General features: G+C 40.0%; 1 protein-coding gene across 1 annotated transcript; it reads right to left on the bottom strand.

Moving 5' to 3' along the window:
- Window positions 1-1,675: 1,675 nt before the first annotated feature.
- On the bottom strand, window positions 1,676-22,402 carry YTHDF1 (YTH N6-methyladenosine RNA binding protein 1). Its single transcript, XM_001506330.5, has 5 exons — window positions 21,933-22,402; window positions 21,319-21,343; window positions 19,838-19,917; window positions 10,378-11,904; window positions 1,676-3,151 (listed from the first exon to the last, which is right to left on the bottom strand). The coding sequence occupies exons 1-5, from the start codon at window positions 21,957-21,959 to the stop codon at window positions 3,125-3,127; spliced, it is 1,686 nt and encodes a 561-aa protein (XP_001506380.1). The 5' UTR covers window positions 21,960-22,402; the 3' UTR covers window positions 1,676-3,124.
- Window positions 22,403-22,558: the final 156 nt, after the last annotated feature.

Raw genomic sequence — 22,558 nt, forward strand, 5'->3', positions numbered from 1 at the left:
AATCTATTGTACTCTCTGAACACGGTAAGCACTAAATACCACTGATTTATTATCAAACCTTTTGGGATCCCATGGAAAGGTTGCAAGATATGGGTTGTAGAAGTCCAAAATCAGGTGACATGTTGAAATCACAGATGAAATGAGCCTAGTGGTATGTGACAGCACAGATCTTAGCCCTGCAACTGCCTGCCTGGTGCTTGCTGCAAAAGTGCTCTGTGCTCAAATATTAGGTTTACTCCATGGAGATAATACAAAAAGAGAAATTTCCATTAGAAAATCTCTTTCAAAAAAAATCATACAGACCAAGAAGAGGGCTAAGATACCTATTTTAGGTTTCTTTAGCCAGTCTAATTTCTAGTGTACTTTTGTACTTTTTCGTACTTTTGTACTTTAAGTACAAAAGTACTTAACCAGTTTCTTTAACCAGTCTAATTTCTAGTGTACTTTTGTACTTTGTGTACTTTTGTGTACTTTAGGGGAAGAATATATATTTACTCGCATTACTTTCAATACTTTAAGACTTCAGGTGACAAATTTAGAATTTACAATTAATCCTGAAAAACTTCTGAGTAAATGGAAAAGAATACTTCAGCATGTTTACTACTCAAATTACAAAATCACTTCATCCTCAGGACAGTAAAGAATTAACAGCACTATGGACAAGATCATATAAATTTCTCTAACAGATACCAACCATCACTAGACCCGTGGCACCAGTTATTCCACTTCTAGGGAACAACTTCTTTTCTCCCTTCTGCAAACAGACTATGACAGCAAATTACAATGTTTATAATGGAACAGGTCTGGGTGGAGAATATCAATCTAGAGCTACAACTTGGATTATGCTTGACAGATCTTATTTTAATAGTCTGAATATACAAAGGCTGCTGATCTTTAAAACACTAAAGAAATAGCAATTTTGTACTTTTAAAGGAAAAAAGTAGGTAAAAAGAAAAAAACTAAGGGCCATCAGTAGACACCCTAGAATTTGGGCCAACGAGCTGCATTCTTTTCAGTTTAATAATGCCTTCCTGCAGGAGAGAGGAACCACTGTAAAACTGGAAGGAGCTAAATGCAGAGTAGGGAACTAACTCATGGGAGGTTGAAAACATGCACACACACACAGTAAAATGTGATCCAGTGGACTGGTTTTCACCACTTCTTATTGAATTTCTCTTGAGCAGCAGCATGATACAGTGGACAGAGCACAGGCCTGGAAGTCAGGTGGTCATGGGTTCTAATCCCGACTCCGCCACTTCTGTTGTGTGATCTTGGGCAAGTCACTTCACTTCTCGGTGCCTCAGTTACCTCATCTGTTAAATGGGGATTGACACTGTGAGCCCCAGGGACAATGCCCAACCCAATTTGCTTAGGGCAGCCCAATGCTTAGTGCAGTGCTTGGCAGATAGTAAGCACTTAAATATCATTGTGATTTATTACCCGAAGAAATGGGAGACCTGAGCTGCAATCCATAAGAGATTCTCGAATTGTCTCAGTCATACCCTTGAGAAGCTTCCCCAGGAAAGATCTGCCAAAACAAGGAGAATGATGAGCAGCTAAGACACTGTCTGAAACACGTATGCACATTTATAATCAGTATGATTTCACTGGTTGCTATTTTCACTTTGATCAAAATACTCCCCCATATAGGGAGGAAAAAAATGAACTGACATCGAACTTGCTAAATAGGTATTGTTTATTAAGGCTTGTATTCTCCTAGAGGAAAAAAGTTAATCTGATGTTGTCCATTACTCCATACAGGCAGTAATAGTTCAGAGACAGTTATACGTTCTAAATACAAGTCTAAATGATACAGTTTAAACTTTAAATCAGAGGTCCTTTTTGAGTAAATAATTTTCAGAAGATATTTGCTTTCTAATATAGTAAAGATCCTCTACAATAAACACGTGCAGATTCAGTGTGCTAGAGCAACAGGCATGAGCACCATTTTCATGCTTAATTGAAACTCCAGTTGGTGGTGAGCTCTTCAACGGTTCCCTCATTCCACAAAAACATGACAGCAAATTCAGTTTCTTAAAAGTTTGTTTGCTTTTTTACTCATCCAACGAAAGAAAAAAATTAGACATACACACTGTCAATTTTAAACATCTGAGGCATAATTCATCATATTGTCCATACTATTAGTTCCTACATTAAAGCTCAGCATTATTGGTATAAAAACTTAAAATGGTAATAGGATTTTAGGGGTAAGGGAAAGGGGGAAAAGATTAAAAATGATCTGCAGTAAAACTAAGAAAACCTGAAGCTGAATCAGGTTTAAAAACACATGGCCTGAAAACCCTGCAGGTTGATAGCATCACATTATTTATTGTTAATCTACTTAATAAAACAGAATTATGATCAAGAGAAAATATCACCCTGCAGGATATGGTAAAACAAATGCACAATGAAGCACTGTTTTAACAGACTGTGAAAAGGAAGTATTACCAGAAGGAAAAAAACACTTTCTTTAAATTGAAAACCTTTAGGTTCAATGATTTGAGACAGAGCAAAATTGAACTTTATATGAGCATTTCAGAATTATAATTGTGTATATAAATCAATAACATAGCAATTGCACAAAGTGATCTGATTTTTCTTTTGATTTCAGAATTTTAACTGTGTGGTGTATTAACATAATTCCTTAAATGACAAAACAATGCATGGCTTCTGTTGTGTGCCATAGAGCAACATGGGAAGTAATAAGATTTATACAGAGAGATATATAAAATTATTGTGAATATACGAATAGGAACATAATTTCCATCAAAATAAAAAAAAAATCTTTGGGAAGCATTAGATTTTTTTAAGGAGACTTACAGTTCTTATTAGGTCAGTTTGACTTATCACTGACGAACAAAACAAAACAGATATTCGTTTATTAATGGATTCTACAGCATAGTACATAGAAAAGATACAAATTAACTCATATCCACCAGGGCAAAAATAATCTACAAAGTACTTAAGGATGCAACAACTTAATTTCCCCTGCACGAGAAGATACATTGGAGCTGAAAGCTTTAGTATGTCCTGATGCCAAAATACAGCACCAGAATATATCTTTAAACGTTTTTTCAGAGTCAAATTTGAGATCAGTTCTAGTATATATAGGAAACTTTATTCTTTATTGTTTGCTTCGATTCTGCCGTTCCTGTAAAAGAAAATATGAGAAAGTTAAATGTAAAGCAAGAAGACTGTACTTTTGATGATTACATCTCCCTGCTCTAATATAAAGAAGAGATATTCAAATTGAAAAACTGGAATGACATACTAAAATCTTTATAAAAACATTAAATGAATAAATGTATGCCCTAAGTCATATGTACTACAAACCAACATAAGTCATTTAAAAGCTTCCTGGAAAGCCCAATACTGCCTGTCAACATGGGTGCATTTTTCGGTTTAACATCTAAATTTGCCTCCTATTTTAGGTTGGATAAATAATTTTTTTCTTCAGAAGAATAATTTTGCCTCCTACTAAGGGCAGTAAGGTCAACTGCTAGCTAGATGAGGGGATTATGTTTTGCCTTAACTTTCTGTTTTTATCTCATTTTGCTTTACAGTTAAAAACATTGATTATTATACACCTAAAGAAGTGCTGACACTGCAATGAAAAATATCACTGATTCTGTCATGTACTCTAATCCCACATTTCTAGGTTTGTTTTTTTAACTCCATTAATAAAAAAAGATGGAATATTTCACTACTCACCTTTTGGGAAAACACTTTATTCAGAAATAAGTGACCAAACCATGACCTTTTTGATGCTTTTTTTATTCAGTATTTTTCTATTCAAGGTTTAGTGCTGACTAAAATTAACTTTTTCTGGCATCACTTGATACACCCACAGGATTAGCACAGAATGAATCAAAAGAGATTCCACTAAATCGTGATCACACTCAAGATATTCCATTATCAAACACATAATAAAAATCATAAACCTGGAGTAACCCTGTTCACAAAATCTAAGGTATATTTTGTTTAGTTAGACATATTTGGTTGCGGGGAGAAAACTTAAAAGAGTCCTAAATACAGAAGCAAACTATTGTAGTTTGGGGTGTGGTACATTATCCCACAATACCACAAAATGGATGTCACCTGCCCTTGGGGCCAGGGATCATGCTTCTTTCTCATCCATGTACTTCTTTCCTAGCTTTTAGTTTAGAACTTTGCAGACAGCAATGCTTAATACTATCACTACTACTTTTCAAAACACATCGACACCACTACAAAGCAAGATTAATGGGGTGGGAATGGGGGCGGGGGAAGGGGGACGGGATGGGTGTATTTATGTCTATCTTCAGTTTTTTTTCATTCCCCTAAACAGGAATTGTATGGTTCATCATATTTGTCATTATTTTCATTTCTTACTCCAATTTCATCACATTCAATAAGGATTGGAGGTGCCCCGGTGGCGCGCCGTGATCGTATAATGGTTACCACTCTGGGTTGTGGTCGTAGCAACCTCGGTTCAAATCTGAGTCATGGCAGGCAGACACTGGAATTGTTTTTTTTAGAGAAGCAGCGTGGCTCAGAGGAAAGAGGCCAGGCTTAGGGGTCATGGGTTCTAATACCGGCTCTGCCACCTGTCATCTGTGTGACTTTGGGCAAGTAACTTCTCGGTGCCTCAGTTACCTCATCTGTAAAATGGGGATTAAGACTGTGAGCCCCACGTGGGACTAACTGATTACCCTGTATCTATGCCAGCGCTTAGAAAGTGCTCGACACATAGTAAGCACTTAACAAATCCCAACATTATCAGTATTCTACTTAACAGCTCTTGTTTAACTAATACAAATAATGAACAGAAATTACTTAACCTTTCCAGTGAAAAACTGCGTGACAAAAATTGGTGGATCAACTTTACTGACTACTCCACAATGAACATTTCCGCATATGCTTAGTACACTCTCTTTTTTCTACCCGGTTTCCCAGAGTCAAAAAGTTGTTATCTTGATATTGCAGCTCTCTTGCTTATGCAAAGATGACTGAGGATGCTCTGGACTGGTTCATGTCAGTAGCACCTATGATCACAGTCAAGAGTAGGAAGCCTACATAAGGAATCATTTTATATTGAGTGGAACACTCATGACTTCATTTCTCTAAACAGTGCTGAAGAAACACAAGTGTCATTCAGTAACTGCAGTTAGTGAACATGTGGGATCTAGGACTCGGTTCTTTATGCCTACCATAATAGTTGCTGCACTAAAGATGATGAGATAAAAGTGCAGTTTCTCACACGGCTGGGTTAGATTTAAATGTTTCACCCCACTTCAGATTTAGAGGAGCAACTTCATGGTCATTTTGATTACCATCTCTCACTTTCTGAAATCTTTCCTTTGCAGTACTAGCTCAAAATTGTTAAAAATACTGATTTCACAAAATGATATAAATTGAAGGTTAAATGCAGCCGATTCTACTTTTATGGTAAAATGGGGAAGAAGGTTCTGAGCCTTATGTAAAACAAGGACTGTGTCCAACCTGATAAGCTTCTATCTACCCCAGCGCTGAGTAAAAGCCTGGCATATAATACCATAAAAAGTCAAGATATTCTTTTCTAAATATAAAATGCCAACTTCAGAGTATTTAAATTCTGTGGGGCAATTGAAACAAATGCTTCATTTCATAAACAGGATTAGACTCCCTATTCTATCTCTCCCAAAATTGTTTTTTTCACTTTAGAATCAACAGCACTGACTCTTCATAATGTAGCCACATGAGCACAACGTTTAAGGAGAATTTTAACTTCTTTTAATTCCAACACAAAAATATCTAACATCAATAATTCTGAATTAAGTTCACATTGGTGACATACTTTGCTGGCTGGAATCCTGAAACATTCAATTATTTGAAAATAAATATATCACGGATTTAAATTTCAAATAATATTTTTACTTGTAGCAAAGGTCCTAAAGGTTCTACCAAAGGACTCCTTTTTTATGGTATTTGCCAAGTACCATATACCTGGTACTGAACTATGTTAATCAGTTTCAGTCAATGTTCCACAGGAGGCTCACTGTCTTTACTCCCATTTAAAAGATGAGGTAACAGACACGGAGAACTTAAGTGACTTGCCCAGGGTCACAGATCACAAATCGGGGAGCCAGAATTAGAATCCAGGTCCTCCTGCCTCTTCAAACTACAAGTTATCCTACAGAAAAGACTGTATCCCTAAAACCACCACTGAGTATCTTGCTCCCTGGACAATAAACCACATTAGCACAAAAGGACTAAATTATATTTCAGATTCATTAGCATACTGTAGATAATGCAGTACATAAACCCCATAACCATGAGACTTGGCAGGAGCCAGACAGTCTTTAGGAAGACTACAGACTAATATATCTAGAGGTATGTAAGTTAGTAGTAGAGCTAAAACAGGACATTTGAGCATTACTTTCTTTGGCTGCTGTATCTATTAGTAAATTCGTTTTGATAACGGCATCATTTTGGAGCAGGCTTTTATCGCATCATTATAAGGAGAGATGGGAATTTTATTGGGGGAAAAAATAATTACTCCCCTTTTTGCACCCTGGTGACCCAGGTCCCCGAGCAGTAAGGGCCCTCAAAAATAGGCCATAGGGTGGGGTTGAAAGGATGTGGGGCCTGGAGTCCCTCAATCCCACAGAAGGTGGGATATCATAAACTTTCCCAAACTTCAAGTCAATCCTGTAGGGCTTGCTCCTAGCTGCAAGGTGCCCCGGGGGAATCCAGACCAGAAGTGTTGCCAGTTTGAAGAATCCTCCAGGAACATGGTTGGCCCACAGTCCAACACAGTTATGGGGACTCCACTCCACAGAGATGTGGTTCTGAGTTAGTTGTGCAGGAACCCAGTAGAGTGCTGAGTGCTCCTGGTTGCCCAGAGAGTCTTTCAACTGAAGCAACCAAATGCCTTTTAAATCAGACTCAATAAGAGCACAAAGGGAAGCTGTGATACTCTTAAGTAACGTCCAGTGGCAGGTTGCAGCATTCCTGGAAAAAGTCATTACAATACTTTGTAACTCCATAACTTATTTCTGGGATGCTACAAGTAGTTAATTTTACTCATAACTTCACAAAAGCCCTTTGACATTAGTAAACATTTCTGGTACAACCAAAAACATTTTCTATGCAGATGAAACACTGGATTGAAAGTTCCTTAGACTTTTAAAAATGCTCATTCCATCCAATAATTACATGGCCATATAAAACAATAACGTCTTTGTTTTCTCCTCTTCTAAGGAGACTCTCACCAGTGACTATACTTGTTACATCAAAGCCTTCTCTGTAAGAGGAATCCAAGTGTGAGAGGTTAAGTGACTTACCCAGAGGCATAAAGTAAGTGGCAAGGCCAGGACTGGGAATCTAGGATTCCTGACTCCTGTTTCACTATAATTTCCAGGAGATTCCACTGCCTTCCTTATACTATCATGCTTATTTAGGAAAAATTAGAGAATAATAATGTTGGTATTTGTTAAGCGCTTACTATGTGCCGAGCACTGTTCTAAGCGCTGGGGTAGACATAGGGGAATCAGGTTGTCCCAGGTGGGGCTCACAGTCTTAATCCCCATTTTACAGATGAGGGAACTGAGGCACAGAGAAGTTAAGTGACTTGCCCACAGTCACACAGCTGACAAGTGGCAGAGCTGGGATTCGAACTCATGAGCCCTGACTCCAAAGCCCGTGCTCTTTCCACTGAGCCACGCTGCTTCTCTAAGAGAATGATTAATCTCTTCTAAAAATCAATGTACAGATCCACATGGTAAAAGTCCGTGCTAACTTTTGAAGGGTCCCTAAAGTGCACTTTGCTTTTGAAGCAAGGGAAAAAAGACACCTTTTCCCATCTTTCTGTCTATAGTAAGTTCATTCTGGCCCTTTGTGTACACCAATATGGAAGATGGAGAGTCTAAGGTTAACAACACTGTTTTGGTTCCTAAAGCAGTTTCTTTTCTCCACAACGCCCCTGCCCCAAGTAGGCAGACTTCAGTTCCCTGTAATGACGTGTGGTACAGCATCAACAGTAGTTTCAATGCATTACACCTACACTGGATGCTGGATGGTCATGCTTAGTCTGTTTGATAATGCAAAAAAAAAAAAAACCCTATTTGCTTCATACTCCTTTGATAATCAGTCAACTAAATTCTTCAGAAATCAAGAAAACCTCAAACAATCCTAAGTACATAATATCTCAACACCATTAAATTTGAGAACATCAGGAAGCTTGTTCCTTATTGCTCAATTCTAGTGCAATAGAAACTTTATTTGAAGCTTAAGAATAAGCAGCAAGAACCATCATCTAAAGAACAATGCATTTTGTATTTTTACAAAAGGCTACTTGCTGCTCTTTCTCCACTTGGGGAATCCAGATTGTATAAACCAAACTGTTTAATGAAGCAAGAGTTTGTTTTTTACAACTGGGCAGAAAATTCATTGTTTGCTCTTGTTTACTCATTAAGACAGAGCAGGCAATCAAGGCTGAATGTGACAGGGCATACCTGCAAATTTTATTTACATTAGAATTTACAAAGAATCAACAGAATGCTCATTTGACATGCAAGAGTAAGATTCCTTCAGTTTCATGAATACCTTCATTTAGGAAAGGAATGTCTAACAGGAAATAATTCCAAAAGACTACTCTTCTGGTCATCCATGAAAAATTAAATTTTAATATCTGAGATATATAAAGCACTGAAAAAGAACCACACCATTAAAAACACAGCATTTTGCTTGCTTATACGGATTAAAAACCAGTGAGGCCTACTGTACCAAACAAAATGACAATGGGAGTGTTGTGGTCGGGAGTGTTGTGCTCACAACAGAAACGAAAGGAAGCAATTGAGACAAAACATATCCTACTTGGAAGTGGAGAAGTGATGGGGAGTCTTACTCTTCTTGCATAAGCCTACCACTGACCTTAAATGGTATAACGGCATGTGTGAATAAAGGAGAAAAGGGCACGGGTGTGGTATTTCAAGTGTAGGGTGCACAAAAGAGGCCAAGGTCTTTTAGAAGAGTAGTGGGGACTGGGAGCCAACAGCTAACAGGACAGAAAAGTCACAATTTTGAGTCTTTTCAGGTCTGACAAAACCCTCAGGTCTTCTAAGAGTTGTCATCTCTGGGGTAAAGAAAGCATATAAACCTAATCATCATTTAATATGGCAAAGTGAAGGAAAGTGCCTTGTAGAGTTCTGCAAAGGTCCAAAATATTTGGCCCTGTCTGGCTTCTGCTAAGTCTCATGGTTCTGGGGTCTGTTCTGATGCTGCCTTTGCAAACATAGGGAAAAAAAAACAGTTGTAAGAAACCTGAAACGTTAGTTCCCCTGCTTTGAAGTTGACAGGTAAGTGACCCAGGAGGAATAGTTCTTTTGTCCTTTCTGTTTCTGGGGTAGGACAGCTCTGGTTGGGAATGGCCAGCCTGGCCTACAGACCTTATCCCAATCAGGGTGGGTTCGTAGGCCACGTGACTGAAGAACTCCCTGTACAGGCCCTTTAATCTTCTCTCCCAACCCACTTCAAAAACCTGAACTTCATAAACGAGGTCTTGGAAAAGTCTTTTGAACATTTAAAAAATAACTTTCAAAAGAATCAAACACCTCATGGCAAAATCCAAGACTCCTAAGTCAGTCAGGGAGTCACCTGTATTTATTGAGGGCCTACTGTGTGCGAAGCACTGTACTAAGCACTAAGTCAGTTGACAGTTCACCATTTTAAAGATTCAAAAGCCAAGGAGTGTAATCAAAAAAGTACACTTATGGAGCTAACAATCTGTTTAATGCTGAAAAGTGGAAATCAAACATCGGTGACCTTTCAGTGCCATTTTTCCCCCTCCTAACTCAGATTCCTCTTCTGTAAACCTGTTCCTAAATTGATACCTTCTTTGGATTTTCCAATCACTTATTGAGTCCCCCAAATTGTTAAGTATTTAAAACCCCTTCTCCAAAATGGTTCATTAAATTGCCATTGTATTTCTACACAGGAAAAGTGTACACTCACTTTAAAAGATAAAAACTGCTTGGAAATAAGCCAGTGTTTATACGGCAAAAGGGCACCAAGAATAATAAGGGGTATAGACGATCATTTTGAATATACATAATTAGCACGGAGGTAATACTATGCTTAATATTTCAAGTCTTGGGATCCTCTCAAATAAAATTCAAAGACCCAAGTGGAATGAGAGAAATTAATGCAAAGGAAAAGAAGAAACTTTTTATGATTTTGCATTTGAACACTAACCCTTATTAAGCAAACATAAGAACCATTAGAATTTGAAATACCTGACATTTTAAACGGACTTTTTTGTTCTCATGGCATTCAAGATCAGACTCGCAGAGAGTCACGTACATGTACGTACACATTTGCTCCTTGCTTTTTATGGACATTTAGGAATTTAAAATTTACCTTGCGAACCACTTCTTCTTCTTCTTGGCGTTTTTCATAATGAGAAAAGTCATCAAAGATGGAGGTTGTGTGCTTGTAAGTGGCAATAATTTTAAGCACTTGTTTTGCTTTTTCTAAGGGCACCTCCTGCGTGTCACGGGAGTTTGTAACTGGCTTGTTGTCATTGTTCTCCAGCCTGATGTGTCGAAGTTGGTTGTTGGGTACGTCCTTGACAAAGATCCACTTGACATCGAATTTCCCCTTCCATTTGTCCTGAGACCAGACACCAGCACTGGTGCCATAGTCCACAGGTGACTTCATTTCTGCTACTCCACAGAAATGTCCACTACCGTTGACACTGAAGAGTAAGTAGACAGGACCTTTACTGTTCATAGAGCGGAAAGCACTGTCCAAGCGTTTGTTGCCGTGTTCTGTGCTACACCAAATGGAATATTTAATGGAACGATGAATATCATCCTCTGAATAGCTTTTTATTATGAACACACGTCCATTTTTAAGGTTCCAATCAAACTCTTTAGGATTATAGCTGTGGGCAGCTTTCAGTTTTTCAAGAACAGGGTGGGATTCTCCCCCAGGGACCGAATTAGGCTGGGAGCTTCCAGTAGAATTATTCTCATTGCCAGTTCCTCCACTCTGGCCGAAGGCTGCATTGCGGTTGCGAGGTGCCACCCAGCGGTTTTGGGGGGGCTGCTGAGAGCTCTGATATTGTGGCTGGGTTAGAGGAGGAGGCTGAGCAGGAATAGGCTGGACAATCTGCTGCTGTTGCTGTGGGACAGACTGAGGAGATGGGATCTGCTGAGGAGCTGGAGCCTTGGTGACAGGCCCCTTATTGTCCCACGTGCCTATGTCCATATTGTGTTTTATAGGTGGTGGAGGCAAAGCCCCTCCAATTAAAGGTCCACTTTTTGTTTTCATTTTGGGTTGCGGTTTTGCAGGTTTACTAGCAATGGCTGCCCAGGATGTCGGCTTTGAAACCGGTAAGTTCACACTTGATCCACCGTTTCCGGAAAGAGCACCAGTCATTGCAGCACTGTTAACCACAGATCCCACCGTCTTGACTGCAGATGTTGTAACATCCCCACCAATCTTAAGTCCCACCATGCCCTGCTCAATGCTATTCATCCCAGGAGCCTTATTTAACGTGTCATTATGAAATCCTGTCTGTCCATCCACAATAGTACCACCCAAGGAACTAGGTGGGTAGCTGTAACTGCTTCCGTAAGCTGAACTTTGTGTCTGTTGTCCTTGGGATCCACTTGTTCCCCAAGCTGAGAAGGCAGGATTTTCGGGGAAAAAATTAAACCGGTGTTGATAGATATTATTTCCCAGGCCACCAGGCTGTCCAAAAACAGCATCGTGCATAAAATGATGATCTCCATTACTAAGCTGTCCATAAGTGGTGAGGTACGGGATAGGAGGATCACCTCCAGTAGACCATGGTGCTTCACTGAGAGAATAAGGAAATCCAATGGATGGTGGATAATAACTGGGAAGGTAGGGATCAGTCATTGAGGGATAGCTATTGTTCTGTTAAGGAAACACAATTTCGGAGTTAGTTCTACAAATGTTAAAAAAAAAAAAAAAAGGAATGAAAATCATTATTACTACCCAAACTGACACATGTGCTAACTCCTGAAGTAATTTCTCTCTGGGCGCCTTAACAATAGCTAAACAGGACAACTAGGGACTGAAACAAACCATTTACTGCTGCATTTCAACATTATCTGACACCTGAATTGATTTTTAAATCCAAAATATTGAGTGAATAAGTATGCCAGCAAACATGCTCTTTATTAAACACCCACCATTAGTCGCTGTTTATGAGCCCTATGTGGGACGGGGATGGTGATCAAAATAACTTCGTATCTATGTCTCCCAGTGCTTAATATATAAAATGAGTTAGGACAGTCATTTGAAGTAATAGACCGTATATTTTCCTATATATTTAAGTAATTAATGATACTGTGTGCCTTTGTGCAACTCACTGCTACTAAGCACTCGGGAGAGAATAAGAGACACCATTCCTGCCCTCCAGGAACTTACTATCTAGTGAAATGCTTTAAATCTAATTTTAAAATAATTTAACAATAACCTGACATTTGTTGCAATCTGATTTAGTAATCAAATGTGAAAGATAAATCTATGAGGAAAGTTTTAAAACCAACATAAGCAAAGCATTTATCTAGATAACTTCTTGTAAGGGCCAATTATTAGATTTACCAATTGATCATAATTATTGAGCACTGTGTGAAGAGCACTGTACTAAGCACTTGGGACAGTACAACATAACAACATAACATACATTTTGCGATTTCTCAAGGCTGCCAGGTCTGTTCTTACAAGTAGCAATATAAGGATATCTTCTGTAAATCCAATAGCTAAATTTCACCTACTGATTCTTTGGGCTTTAGGGTTCCTCAAACTATAATTTAATAGCCTTCAGACAAAAGGTATACAAACACAACCTCTTGGTTATATTGGGATTTCATTGGGAATTCTGAAATTTATCTAGACAGTCCACTTCCCTTTTAAAGTAGAAAGCCATACTGCACCTCAAACATCTGGATAATTCTAGGCTCTTTCAACAGTTAGAAATTGACCAAATTATTTTATAACCTGAACAGGTTCTTTGGGAAATCATCAGTTTAATTAGTTTGATATTTCTTTTGAAAACACTCATCTTCATAAGTTACACATTATTGGTGTAGGATGCTAAGCACATATAGATGTTGAAAAAAGGCAGTCTATCTTTTTGATAAACTTTCACTAAAAGGATTACTAATGAGATGAAAACCCTTACTACAAAAGATCAGCACTGAAACATTAGGTCTTTTTTTCTGGAAAACGAGACATTCTGTGAATACCAAATGCCGAGGCTTCATTAAATGAAGTAAATAAAGTGAGAGGTGGGCAGGATGCAAGACAGAATAGAAAAGGCTGTTTTTAATGGCCTAAATCAGAGTCATCAAATGCTTCTAAGTATACCCCTAAAGGCTACAAAAATGAAAGCAGTTCAATGAAAATATATATATTACATATATATAAAATATAATTTGACTTAACCCTAGCAAAATGATGAGAACAGGGCTCTGAAGTGCAGTCATAGATGATTAGGAAGCATGGCCTTGTGGAGAAAGAACATGGGCGTAGGAGTCTGAGGACCTGGATTCTAATCCCACTCTGTCACTTGTCTGTTGTGTGAGCCTGGGCAAAGCACTTCACTTTTCTGTGCCTCAGTTACCTCATCTATAAAATGGGGATTAAGACTGTGAGCCCCATGTGGGACACGGACTGTGTCCAACTTAATTATCTTGTATCCACCCAGAGCTTAATTCAGTACCTGGCATACAATAAGTGCTTAAATACCATAAAAAAAATAGTGAGTGCTTAGCATACCATAAAAAAGATAGAGGAAATAAAAAAACCCAGAATCTGAATTTCCATATTCCATACTTTAAGAGTCAATGTGTCAGTCAGCCTTCCAATGATATTAAATGCAAAGTTGGAATTAACATGTCACTATTAATATTAAGGGAGCTTTGGTGCTACACTCAACATTAGGAAAGGATCACAAAAAATGAAGTTTTAGAACTGTCAGTGAGTTTTCTGGCTCTGAAACTTTGCTCACTGTAAACACCCTTGGTAGAACATGTGAAGAGATGATAGCAGGATACTCAAACAGCTGTTGGGATATTGAAAGGGAGGAGAACAGAGCACTAATTTAAGGACTCACTAAAACAAAGGCTCAGATAACACTAAATCCTAGATGAAAACTGGGAGTCATTTGGCAAAGATAGACCAACATTGTATACTGCAATGAAGAAAGCGGTGGCTCTTACTGAACAGAAGTTTGCAAGGATCATGAAACAAGGAGGCAAAAGTGAAAACTGCATCAGGCACTGTGAATAACCAACATGTTAGCATGGCAAGGGATAGTTTGTGTGTGCACAATGCAGACGGGACTGGCTCCCACAGTACCCTTTTCAGTCACACACATACCCACAGAAAAATTTCACTATCAGTTTCTTCTTCACTTATGAAAGACGATCACATGGTTTAAAGGGGGGGAACTCCTTGACAGCCTGAGAGGCCACTTCTATGCATCTTTTCCTCACTAGGTCTCTCTCTGTCCCTGTGCTCCTCCTGGGAGTGAGGGGCATGCTGGATGCTGACACGCGGTAGATTTTCCAACAGCAACTAGCAGCCTTGGATCACTAATATTAGATTAAAAAAAAAATCTGTTGGCTGCTCATTTCTGCCATCATCTACAAATCTGGGTTAGGACTTTCTGAATTCTTGGCTTTAAAATCCTCATGGGTCAGGAAGATCAATACTTGGCATGTGAAGATGGCAGTTTCTGACTGACATCATTACTCCTTGTGTTTTATGCCACAATATGCTTCAACAACTTACCTACTAACAAAAAGGTAATACTGAAACTGAATTTTTCCTTCCATCAGCAAAGTCTGTTCCATGTAATTATGGTAGCTTTTAAAGGTTTGCCAATGTGCAGCCTTACTGTGTACTTTAGTACATTTTAGATGAGTTATAATAACAATAATATGGTGGTATTTGTTAAGCGCTTAGTCTGTGCCAAGCACTGTCCTAAGCGTTGGGATAGAGACAAGGTAATCAGGGTGTCCCACGGGGGACTCACAGTCATAATCCCCATTTTACAGTTGAGGTAACTGAGGCACAGAGATAAGTGGCAGGATTGGAATTAGAACTCACAACCTCCGATTCCCAAGCCCGGGCACTTTCCACTAAGCCATGCTGCTTCAATCTCACTACACAAAAGCTGTATTATAAAAATGATTGAGATTAGAAGTTGTTCTTATCCAGAAATACTGCTGCTCTTCCAGCTATCCTATCCAACTATAGGAAAGCAGCATGGCATAATGGCTACAGCACGGGCTTGGGAATCAGATGGTCATGGGTTCTAATCCCGGCTCCACCCGTCTGCTGTGTGATTTGGGCAAGTCACTTTGCTGCTCTGTGCCTCATCCGTAAAATGGGGACTGAAACTGAGCTACACGTGGGACAGACTGTACCGAATGCAATTTGCTTGTACCCACCCCAGCGTTTAGCAGCAGTTAACAAATACCACAATTATTATTAACAACAGTATTTGCTGCGCTTACCGATGAAAGAACCTATGCTGAAAGAGTTTATACCTGTCATGGAGAACTTCCAAACCCACTGATGTAGCACTGGATCTATTTAGCTTGGCTTTATACCACAAGGTTAAAAAAAATTCAGACATAAATCATTTGGGGCAAAATGTGAATCACTTGGGGCAGCTCAATTTTCAGCACTAAAATGTTTTTGAAACTGAGCGTCTCTCAAGGTCATAAGTCCCTTGCACAAATACCTCTAAAAGTGAGGGCAGCAGAGATATGCATGACTTTTCTCAAATTACCCCTTTAATCAAACAATATACAAGTGCCCCAGTGCACAGGGCAATCTGAAAAGCAAAATACATTCAAATTCAAAAATTCAAAAGTTGCAGTACCAGTCCACTTAGAAGCTTCGACTCTAAAATCTATTAACACTAGTCTGTCATATAGACAGGTAGATAGAAAAGCAGTTAAAAAATGTGAGGGGATACTGCCTGCTGCTTAATGGCTGTTGCAGTTTCTACCTAACAAAAGGGGGACTGATATTTATTACTTTTCACCAGAAGCAATTTTCCCTAATAGTAGCTTTTGGGATTATGGAGGTAAGGCTGAAGATACATAACGGTTACTTCCTGACTATATGGATGAGAATTATTGCCTAGTTTTACTGGCAGTCCTTCTTGCTTTGCCCCACCTCACCCCTTCCCTAGGACCTCTCTTGTTTGGACCCTGGAGATTGTCTCAAGGCCCCAGGGAGGGAACAGGGATAGAGAACCAGAAAAACCTAAAATACTCTATCTAAATCAGGGAGATATGGTGATGTCAGCAAGGCTCCTGGGACAAACACAAAAGTTGGGCTAGATGAATGATTCGCTCTAAGACAGTAAAAGCATAAGCACCAGGCCAGCCCTATAATGGAATCATGACTAAAATGGAAATTTCGACTGGAAAATTCAGTAATACCTCTGTGATTTAAATACAACCGCAATTATTCCAGTTCAGGAATTAAGAACACTGATAAGTCGCCAAATCACATTATGGCGTTATGAAATGAGAGCCTGGAAAAGGCCATATTTTTTAAATTACAGGTTCTGAACTTAAAACCTTCAAAAGGAAAAGATAGTAGAGTGTGATAGCTCAACCCTCTAATTCAGGCAAGTTTAACAGGTGGCCCTTGGGCTGTATTTAAGCTACCCAGAAATTTTCATTAAAATTTTCTTAGAATATATATTAAAAAAACCATACCATTTCCTCTGATAAACAGTAATTCTATTTAAGCACCTATGTGCAAAACACTGGGAAAAATAAACAGGGGAGCGAAGAATTGGTCCCAAAAGATGACACACTGACCATCAACAATTTTATCTCACAAAAGGAAGAATGATAATTTAGTGGTTTACATTTTAAGTCACTCAGTTTTAAAAAGAGAACAATTAAATTTTAGCTCAATTCTTTCCCAGTCACTGTACATTCTTGCGACCAAGAAACTGAAGAATTGTTTATAGCAGGCTTCAGCCAGTAAGCTACATAGTTGGTTGACCTATACTACCTGAGCAAACAATTTATTCCAAATCATTTTACCACTGAAGTTTACATTTGGTCATTATAGCATCCTGAAAGCAGAAAAAAATTACTTTTTACAGCATCCGGAAAAACGCTTAATGGGGCTTATCTAATGTTAGTTGGGGCTGAGGTATGTCCACATTAAATTGTGTCTAAAACCTTTATTGTTGCTTGTAAGCTTGTTATATATCTAAAATTTAAGGATACTAGGATACTTTTAAAATAAAGCTAAACACCTAGATGTGTCCTGGGGCGCTCTAGACAATGAGAATGAGAATAATAATAATGATAGTATTTGTTGAAGTGCTTGCTATGTGTAAGCATTGTACTAAGCGTAGAGGCAAAAATAAGATCATCAGGGAAGAGAGAGTCCCTGTCCCACAGAGGGTTTACAATCTAAGTAGAAGGGAAAACAGGAATGAATCTCCTGTTTTTACAGATGAGGGAACGAAGGGACAGAGAATTTAAGTGATCCATTCAAAGTCACTCAGCAGGCAAGTGAAGAGCTGGGATTAGGATCCAGGTCCTCCGATTCCCAGGCCCATGCTCTTTAAGAAGGACCAGTAGCGTAAAATAATAAATTTAAAACTCAAGAACCCAGATTAATTTTTAAATGGAGATCACCTTATTTCTCTGTCTTGTTTCCATTCAGATCTTTCTTGAAGCCAAGAGTTTACAAGATGAGAGGAAACACTCTTGCCTGAAAATATATGCTATAGAGTAAAAGATACCACACAAGGCATCCTTTTCTAGATCGATTTTGTTTAAATCTAGAACTTCTACTCTACTGTCTAGAACATATGAGCATATATCGAGCCTTGGTATTATTTGGATTCCCAAATCATACCTGTTGTTCAGGATTCTCTATGCACCTGGAATAGCAATGTTATTGTTAATTGGTCCTTCTTTACCAAGATGACCTCTTCTCAGCCGACGGGAACAATAAATGGACACTTTACCACTTCCTGGAAGCTAAGAGTTTGGAGGTTTTCTGAACTAGGAATAGAGTTTGAGACAATTTTTTTTATGGGACAAGTCCCAAGCAACTTAAGGAAAATGAAATAAAACCTCGATAATAGCAATAACATCTTAAATAATCAACTTAACAACTTAAGGAACTCTTAGAAAAACAACTACTGGCTTCATAAATAAAACTGGTAACAGAACGCAAAGGTCAAAAAGCCATATCCCAAGTTCCCCCCAGTCAGGGTAAATCATGGATCATCTTAAAACACCACCAATATCTTAAGAAATTGGCCTTCATCAGTTGGGGTTTCTGAAAAGTCTTCTACTCTCATCCATTAACTTCATTTTTAAGCACTGTTGAATGATGGTGAACCACCTTTTACCTGGAGTTCAAAACGACGTGATATTTCCAACTTTTAATTCTTATTTGCTCAATCCACTTCCATAAATAAATTCAACATTTAATACAAAGTTAGCGGTCTCTTTTTACATGGCCTTTCAGAGACAGGAGAAGATTATGGCCACTACAACAATCATAAACATTTGGAAAATAGGTTATTTGAAACCGCTGTTCACCGAATCTCACAACGCTAGGATAGAAAGACCTCTCTGAAGTTCGAAGGTGGTAAGCTTTAAAAACAAAAAACAACAACAACAAAAAAAGAAACACTTCTGTTTTTGTCCTTATGTTGTCAGTGTTTTGTTTCATCTCTTCTTACATATGTCGCCAGCCTTTTATTTTTAGATTGTGAGCACCCTGAGGGACAGGGATCATGTGTAATACCCACCTATGTATTCTTTCCCAGAGTTTAGTTCAATGTGTAGAGTACAATTAACTCTGAGTAGTACTACTACTAATCCCACAATGGGCAATAGCCAGAATTTACTACCACCCAAATTTGTGCAGACAAAAAATAATATCAAGTTTCAAGAAGGGTTTGGGACAATTAATAGATGGTTGTTTGGGATTGTCCTAAGCATTAGGACTGTTTTGAAGGAAGGCATTACTACTCACATCAGAATATTGGACTGGTGGATCCAGTAATGGCATTAGTAACGTTACAAGTTTTTACCACACAACAAACAATTACTTCTTTTAAAGAATCCATCTCACCATTGTGAAAACCTTCGATAATTTATTTACTGCTGTTGTATGTATCAGCTGTTCCTGCCATTCAGTATGCTTACAAGAAAATTGTGGTGAGGCAAACAATTTTTATAAAATGATTAAGAAAAACATCCCATTGCACTTTTCCTGATTCAGTGATTCCTGAATTTAGCACTTGTCAATGAGTATGATCCATGAAACTTCAGCTCTTCTCAACAGCTGGACAGGCAGTGACAAAAGAGGGAATAACTAGGCTAATTATAACTTCAAAAATGGGATCGGGCCAGACTGGAGGCAGCAAAGCAGGGCCTGCAGATTGCAGAGCTTCTGAATCCCCCGCGGCTAACCAATATACTTGAGCACTTGCCTAAGGCTTGGCAACCAACTGAGAAACTCTGGTGAAAGTAAACTGTAAAATAGTATGTTGCTGGAAGGAATAACCGGTGGGAAAGTAGGTGCTCCAGTGTACACTTCAAGTTGAACTTGGCATTCATAATTTTAAATTTTCACAGTTTATGAACATAGATGAGATCACTAAGAGCTATAGAATTCACTTAAAAATTCTCTACAGCACTCAATCTCAAACTTTTTGTTTACTTTGACAAGAAAAACCTGCCTACTTGTTGCCCAGAAAAAGTGTTTAAGTGGCATAAATGAGAAGCACAAGTTCTGCAATTCAAATATAAATTAATTAAAGCATACTAACCTGATTTGACTGTCCAGAAAGGTAAGGTTCAAAATCATTGTCATGGACTGTATCCTTCTGATGCAATGAACCATTTTGCACTAAAACAACAAGTGTTATGTCATCAATCAGTGATATTTACTGAGCGCTTACCATGAGCAGAGCACTGCTCTAAGCGCTTGGGAGAGTACAGTGAAACAGAATTAGCCCATACGTTCCTTGCCCTTAAAGAGCTAAGCGCCAACAAATGCACAGCTAAACTTTTTTTAAGTTTCACCTATATTAATTGCTCTTAGGCTGAGTTTTCAAAATATTTTTAATATTTCATTTCATCAGCATAATACTGATGTCCATCATCCCAATTAGAATGGCAGTTACACAATGTTGCAACATTTTTGACAAAGTTCTAATCATAAAAGGTATCCTAATTTGGGAGGGGAATATATCCACAAACCAGAAAAGGGGGCAGCTGTAACTGAGAAATTCATTTTCTGAAGACCATTTAGCACAACTGAATTTCAAAAATTACAAGACAGCTATGCAAAGAGTTGGAGGAGGGGATGAAGGGCTATATATTCCTACGGGCCTTCTTAAATCTTCAGGCATGATGGACTGAATTTAATTAAATTAGAAAAATATAGCAAAAAGATTAAAAAACAGCCAGTTTAAAATAGGTGTGGAGGCTTGTGAGTGGGTTATTTTCATGGATTATGATGCCATGTTGACATACCACAAGGCACTTTAAAAAAAAAAAAGCAGGCTAACATAATGAGGCAATAAAGTCTCTTTATAGATATTTTTGCTTTAAAACTAGTTTAAGAAACAGGGATGTGGTGATATGCCAGGTGATAATTTTCCTACAGCACTTATCTGCAAGTCTGGTGCAATGAAAGACAAGCAGACCAATCCGTCCAAGAGCACATAACTAGAGAAATCTTGAACCCGGTAATCCTTTTACACCTTATGCCCCCAAAAGATAACAGTGTAGGAAAAAAAAAAAAAACCGGGGAAAGTAGACTGTCGTTTACCCATCTCTGCAAAAAATATTTTCTTCAGCCAAATACCTATATTTCTCCTGTTTACAAGTCACATCTTATGCCCCCAAAAGTTAACGGTGTAGAAAAAAAAACCCGGGGAAAGTAGAGGCTCGTTTACCCATCTCTGCCAAAAATATGTTCTTCAGCCAAATACCTATATTTCTCCTGTTTACCAGTCACACCTTATGCCCAAAAAAGTTAACGGTGTAGGAAAAAAAAACCCGGGGAAAGTAGAGTCTGGTTTACCCATCTCTGCAAAAAATACATTCTTCAGCCAAATACCCATATTTCTCCTGTTTATCAGTCACCCTTGCTAAAATCAAGAGACATTAGTCACACAAAGGCCCTTTATTTCCCCAACTCCCCTCGAGAATGCTGATTATTCATCAAATTTTAACTAATGAGCTCCACCCTCCACCTCTTTACCGTTACTCAGTCAGAGGCTGTTCCCCGAACTTTCCTTACCTTTATTATCTTGTCCTTTTGTTCTCTGTAAAGGCAGGTCCAAGCGACGACAAAAGAAATAAGAAAAAGGGGGGGGGGGAGGGATTCGGTTAAAAGGAGAAATCCACCATTACACCTTCCGAAAACACTACAACGAGGGTTTTGTTTTTTTCCAAAAAAAAAAAAATCGCCCAACACAGTAACACGTGTCTCGCGTTATCCGTGCTGGTTTTTTCGTCCTTTGGGTGCCGCTGGGGATGGGCTTTCCACCATTTCGTTGATTTAATCCCCATCCGCGGGGGGCCGACGGGCCCGGTGGGCAACTCCACGGTCGGCCGGGCGGGTCGGGCTTTGAATGGCTTTTGGCTGGCGATGGCCGGGGGTGGGGGTGTGAGGGAGCAGGGAGGAGGAGGGAGGAAAAGAGAGAAGGAGCAAGACATGGCTCGGAAAGGGGACGGGGGAGGAGGGGGGGGGGATGAAAGGAGGAAGAGGAAGGCAGCGAGGGGGAGGGGAGAAGCGGGGATGGGGCCCGAGGAGCGGTGGGAGGGAAGAACCGAGCCCTCCTCCCAGCCGAGAGATGGACGAGGCCCTCAATCCCCTCCCTTTCGTCCCCCGGCCCGGTCGCCACCACCTACCTGAGGGTCAACGCTTGTGGCAGACATAATTCATGAACAGGGCCCCGGGGGAGAGACGAGGCGGCGGGGAAGGGGGAGGGAAGGGAAGGGAGGGAGAGAGAGGACGGCGCCCGGGAGGGTCGCTCCGGGGCCGGAGGAGGGAGGGAAGGAGCCGGGGACGGGTGAGGGGCCGAGGCTCCGTCTCCCGGTGGGGGCCCTGTCACTTCCCGCTCCTCAGGACCGGCCCCACCACGACGACGAAGGCGGCGGCGGCGCCGACGGCCCGGGACGCCCCTCTCCTCGACGGCGGGCGGGCTACGGCCTCGGAGGAAGACCCCGGTGGAGGAGGGAGGGGAAGGGGCGGCGGGGAGAGGGCGGCCGGGGCGGCGGAGGCCACAGGCTTAAGATGGGGATGAACCGAAGCTCCGACTCCAATGGCGGCGGCGGGGCCGAGGCTGCGGAGACGTCAACGCCGGCGCGGGGCAGGCCGGGAAACCACCCCGTTGGCCGGCCGGGCGAGCACTGGGGAGGCCGAGGCGCCACCACCACTGCGCCTGCGCACTGGGGGCCTCCTCGGGACTTATTTTACGGCGCCGGGGACTTTTCTCACGCGCTCTCTTTCCTTCCCCCCTCCCCCCCTCCATGGT

The sequence above is a fragment of the Ornithorhynchus anatinus genome, chromosome 8 (genome assembly GCF_004115215.2).
Source record: "Ornithorhynchus anatinus isolate Pmale09 chromosome 8, mOrnAna1.pri.v4, whole genome shotgun sequence".
Taxonomy (NCBI): Eukaryota; Metazoa; Chordata; class Mammalia; order Monotremata; family Ornithorhynchidae; genus Ornithorhynchus; species Ornithorhynchus anatinus.

What these genes read in the sequence shown, in the direction of transcription:
- YTHDF1 (XM_001506330.5), bottom strand. Translation starts at nt 21,959, where the DNA reads ATGTCTGCCACAAGCGTTGACCCTCAG. An exon ending in TTTCTGGACAGTCAAATCAG is followed by an intron (nt 11,905 to 19,837) that starts GTTAGTATGCTT and finishes TTTCCTTAACAG; the next exon opens with AACAATAGCTATCCCTCAAT. An exon ending in AAGAAGAAGTGGTTCGCAAG is followed by an intron (nt 3,152 to 10,377) that starts GTAAATTTTAAA and finishes TTTCTTTTACAG; the next exon opens with GAACGGCAGAATCGAAGCAA.